This window comes from Haliotis rubra, unplaced genomic scaffold, assembly GCF_003918875.1.
Source record: "Haliotis rubra isolate DU_JTF1 unplaced genomic scaffold, ASM391887v1 Scf43, whole genome shotgun sequence".
Classification (NCBI taxonomy): Eukaryota; Metazoa; Mollusca; class Gastropoda; order Lepetellida; family Haliotidae; genus Haliotis; species Haliotis rubra.
In genome coordinates, this window is record NW_025767113.1 from 2,221,350 (window position 1) to 2,226,687 (window position 5,338).

At 43.7% G+C, this 5,338-nt stretch overlaps 1 protein-coding gene across 1 annotated transcript; it reads left to right on the top strand.

Annotated features, from left to right (window-relative positions):
* Window positions 1-1,881: 1,881 nt before the first annotated feature.
* LOC124288999 (forkhead box C1-A-like) lies at window positions 1,882-3,968 on the top strand. The gene has a single exon (XM_046725595.1). The coding sequence runs from the start codon at window positions 1,899-1,901 to the stop codon at window positions 3,237-3,239; it is 1,341 nt and encodes a 446-aa protein (XP_046581551.1). The 5' UTR covers window positions 1,882-1,898; the 3' UTR covers window positions 3,240-3,968.
* The last annotated feature ends 1,370 nt before the right edge of the window (window positions 3,969-5,338 follow it).

Consider the following 5,338-nt stretch of genomic DNA (forward strand, 5'->3'; position numbering starts at 1 on the left):
TGCATGAATGTGTAATCAGTTAAAAATACCCTGAAGAGGGTCACTGGAGCTGAAATAATCTTCAACTTCGAGTGTTTCTGTTTATTCGTGTAAACATTTTTTCAGCAAAAATAGTTTTCGTTATTTAATTTCACTCAATGCAGTTTGTTATGATCCTTCTAAATGAATTATTAACTGTCAGAGCAGTTACATTCCTCGATATAACGCCATAGCACCGGCCTCACAGACTCCACACCGTGGTGGTAAACCGACACACCACTTATCTCGAACTACACATAACTCGATGTATTTTCGATAATCCCCTGGTCTTAGAATTACCAGGGTTTTTCTGTACATTTTATAAAATCCTGGAGTCTAAATCGTATTATTGTTATTTCTTCTAGGGTGTATTTATCGCCTAATGACAGCTATGTCGAACAAGCTGGTGAGGGCGATACAATCTGTACATTGTAACAAACACTATAAGTGGATAGCATTCTCGTCTCGACTGCTACGGATGACAGAAGAAAAACATCTCCAGGCAACCTCGGCGCCTGGTGTTGAGACGATCGCAGGTAAATTTATACATATCTTAATCGAAATCAGAGTTGGGGACATGTGGACACAAAACAAAGGGGTATATCCAGCTTGAGATCCCTCTCAGAGGCAGTGTAACAAACAAAAGAGGCTTGGTGAAAAGAGGTCCGTTCCTCCAGGTGGCGTTTCCCCCTCAAAGTTATCATAATTTCCACCGGACTTGTCGTCTTGTCCCCAGTCCTCAAGATGACAGTGTGAGTAACTCTTAAAGAACTTGAAGTCTCCCTACCATGGCAAACAGACTGGCGGTAATTAACCCACGCAGGACAAAATAGAAGTTTTGCTTCCGTAACAAAACCGCACCAGGGTGGGAAGCTGAAGAGCTAATCAAAGCACAACGCTGCTTCACAGTGAGACCTGCGACAAACCTGCTACGATGAGATATCTCCCCCCAGCCCTCATCCTGTTCACGAGTCCCCAACCCCATATCCCTGTCGACTCTATCTCCCACCCCTCCCATGCTACCTCCAGACCCTCCAACCCGACCCCCTACAGGCTGACATCTCAGAAGCTGAATCCCCACCTCTGCTGTCTACTAGCTCTCACCTCCCCCACCCTTCATCGTGTTCCTCAACTCTTCCACCCCCTCCCAGTGCGCGCTCTCATCCCCCCCCTCCACCCTCCTTCTGGGACTCCCTACCCCACTCAGCACGATCTCCTGGGTCTAGATCTGACACAATCATCAAACAGTATTGTTCTGTTGTACAACTCGGGATGCGCAACCAATTGTGTCCTGACAATAGCCTAGCAGTTTGCAAATACAAGAGGTGGCAGCAACTAATTACTAATAACTACTGATTTATTAATTACGAAACATCGCAACGGTTGTTCTGCATGGTATCAATACACACACAGGAGAAAACTGTTGGAAATAGAGGGTGGCGATCTCAAGGGGCACAAATCCGGCGCTGACACATCGATGGAGCAACCAAACTGCTAGTTCAAGAAAAATCCAGACCTAACACCTTGGATCCCAATGTCCGAGCTAGGTGGTTACAGCTTACCCGTATCATCGTCACATCACAACAGATTTATCCAGATTTTCTCGGCTAACTGCGCCGTGAAAGAGATGTCGTCTGCTCGGGAGCTCATTATAATATTGTTCTGCATCATCGACCAATGAGAGCGCAGCTCGTGCTGATAGGCCCTCCCAGCGCTGGCGCATATGAATATCAATTAGGGGGCGGTGCGTAGCCGGCAAATGTGGGGAAACTGACGAGCCAAATTATTTAACGCTTTCATGAAGTTTATAAGCAGTGTACTAACATTGGGAAAACGTTAGAAGCAGTAAGCGATCGTGTGGGACCAAGACGTCCACCATCATGTGCAACACCAACCCAAGCACGCTGCTGCCGTACGGCTTGAAGATACCTACCCCGACTCCATATTTTCCGTTTTCTCCGACCGGGGTCACCCATCTGCCTGGCCTGGACTTCCAAAGATCTCAGCTGTGTGATTATGGTGCCCGACTTCAGTATGGATTCCGAGGATATCCGTCTCCTCTAGGACTCAGTCCATACCACGGCCATCTCGCTGACCCGTATACCCAAGCATACCTGTACAAACACGACCTACGAGCAAGGTACATCCAAGAAGAACCGAAGCCCAGTCATAGTTACATCGGACTCATCGCTATGGCGATCCTCAGCCACAAAGACAAGAAACTCGTGCTTAGTGACATTTATCAGTGGATTCTGGATAATTACGCTTATTTTCGGACCCGTGGACCAGGTTGGAGAAACAGTATACGACATAACCTGTCACTAAATGACTGCTTTATCAAATCAGGCCGCAGTGCTAATGGCAAAGGACATTATTGGGCCGTCCATCCGGCCAACGTTGACGATTTCCAAAGAGGAGATTTCAGAAGGAGACGTGCTCAACGGAAAGTCCGTAAACACATGGGCCTGGCCGTCCCCGATGACGAGGACAGTCCCAGTCCGTCCCCAACCCCACAGGCAACTTGGGACGAGAAGGAGGAGGACACGGAGGGGGGACCCAAGTCGCCTGTTCAAGATATGAGAGACGGAAGTTTTGAGGTAGAGGAGGGTACCGAGAGACCTCAGGTCCCACCCGTCCCAATAGTTGTCCAGCCTGTGAAGAAAAGACTGTTTGATGTCGAAAGTCTCCTCGCCCCCGAAATCAAACCTGTACCCCACCCTCCAGTATTTCCCAAACCCGTGCACCACCCTAACCACGAGAGTGACGCTCATATAGACATTGTTTCTGATGGAGAAGCGCTGGACATCTGTAATACTGATAGCGAGGACCAAGGTGTTGGGGAGAGCTGTGATGGGGCGACTAGTTTACGTCGTGAGACGTCTTCAGCCCCGGCGACATCGACTAGTCCCCCTCCATCCCCATGTCGCAGTATAGAGGAGTCAGACAAAACCCCTAGTCCAGATTCTGTAGCAAAGCGACCCGAAGGACTCCCATGGCCTATGTCAACCTTAGGGCGTTCCCGTCAGAGCGCGTTCCATGCCACATCGGCCGCGGGGTGGGATACCTACACTACTTACATCTACCCCATGTTCAGCTCCACGTACCCGGTGGTCCTACCCGGATCATCCCTCACCCCCGAGGCCGCGAGTAAGTGGAGGGAGGCGGTGTATGGCCTGGGATCAGCCCCGGCTGGGAAGACCCCGGAGGTGGACAGGCGATAGACAACAGCATAATAAACTGGTGATGGCAGACTGCGAAGAGACAGGATGATCGTCTTCAGATCGGCTCGAGTTTCTCTCAGATTAGAGATGAGAAGACGTGTGGTCCGAACAGACCGTCCCGCGTGCTGGGACGGCACAACAGTTGATGTGACTCACAGATTCTTTATCAAATAAAAACTGTAATATTCGTGAGAAAATATTTGGACGGACATCATCTGTCTCTGGAGAAAAATCCAAATGTTTTCGCCAAAGTTATTAACATTAGAACATCGCAAAATACTGAACCAGCCCATAGTGCATATGTAAACGAACTTCCTGGGATCTCCCACAGAGAAAGTGCTATGTTTATGGTTGAAGAACTCAACGTCAGTTATGCCAACATGTTATCAATGAGATAAAATCTTCCAGACTTTATCCAGCAACCCGAACGCCTCAAAAACTGATGCCAAAGACATATTGTGCAATGACCATCAATTATCAGCATCTATATAGAGAAGTGGCCAGTATTCTGGTGGTGACTGTAGACCCAAGCGTTGTGGTGGTAGAACACGCACTCTGTTTCTAGGACAGTGACAGGTAGGGGTATTGTTTCTGTTAACTATAGAAGCAGACATTATGTACAATCCAAACTGTTGTAATATACTTGTTTTATTTCAAATGAAAATCAAAGAACGGGTGTTTTGTTCGTCATGAAACTGAACAATGAAAATAAATAATAATGTAAGTGTATGTTTTTACTTTGTCCTTTTTTATATTTAATATGTTGATTGTGGCCTTTAAGTTCTGGATACATATCTACGCAAGTTGAATTTGGAGTTGAATTGCATATGCTCAAAGTTCCATAATCTTGCTCTGTTGCTAATATTTATAAATATTTCATATTGCAGATCTATAAGTGCATTTACCTTCAGTAAACAGTGTCACATTGTTCATGTATAGCATTACAAATTTATAATTCATAATTCATGTTATGACATTTCTTCAAGATGTTTTCAAAATTGTCTCAATAGATTTTTACATTTATTAGAATCGAATTCTGGCATTAACTTTCATTGACTCATCGTTAGTTATTGACTGTGTCAGGTGCCATTGGTTTATCTTCTACTTCGAGGACGCCAACAGTTTTAGGTAATGTCAGTTACTAAACACCGAAAAACAAACACACACACACACACACACACACACACACACACACACACACACACACACACACACACACACACACACACACACACTCACTCACACACGTCTGAACTGACCACCTGATCTAAATATGAGGTACTTTTCATACCCTTATTTTGGTTGAATAGTGTTTAAATTGATGTGTGGTTATTAACCAATCTGAATCGTCGGATTTGTGAGGAATCAATACATTGGAATATTTATATCGTGTGTACAAAATACCCAACGCATTAAATAAGACCTTTTCTATCTAAACAATTATCTTCATAATACTGGTAATTTTGTCTTAACAATTCCGCTATCCAGAAGCCTATCTTACTGACACGAAATGTGAAAAAATAGCAGTTCAAAATAGTGACACCTCTGATGTTTCGAATTTGTTGAGCTATAAAATTAAATTAAATATTAAATTTATATCCCTAAATTTCATAATTGTGTTTGTCAATTCTAATTATTCAGAGATATTATAGATATACAAATGCACTATTTGATTATTTAACAACAATAATATAGCTTCTAGGAAGCAGGCATCCATTACCAACATAACTATGTAGTTAACACTGTATGGAAATGAAATCCTACCATATTTGTGTCACATCGAACATTTTACACGTTTTAATTTAATTGTAAAAATGTACAAATGATTTAAAAATACATTCACACCTTCCACAAGAAGAGACAGTATTTTATTATTCATTGTGTCAATCTAAATTTTTGTTTCGCTGGAAGACACATCTCTAAATCACGAATGCCTAGTATTAGACAGGCGGGTTTTTACATTGTCACTGCTGTCGTTTGTAATTATTGCCAAACTTTATAATGTCTCATAAAAGGAGAAATTAATCAGGGCATTTAGAACATCTGTACTGTAGGGACCTTATACATTACACGTTTCTAATTGACCAAATCAGGCTTCA

Excerpts from the sequence above, each read along its gene's own strand:
- LOC124288999 (XM_046725595.1), top strand. The coding sequence starts at position 1,899 with ATGTGCAACACCAACCCAAGCACGCTGCTGCCGTACGGCTTGAAGATA.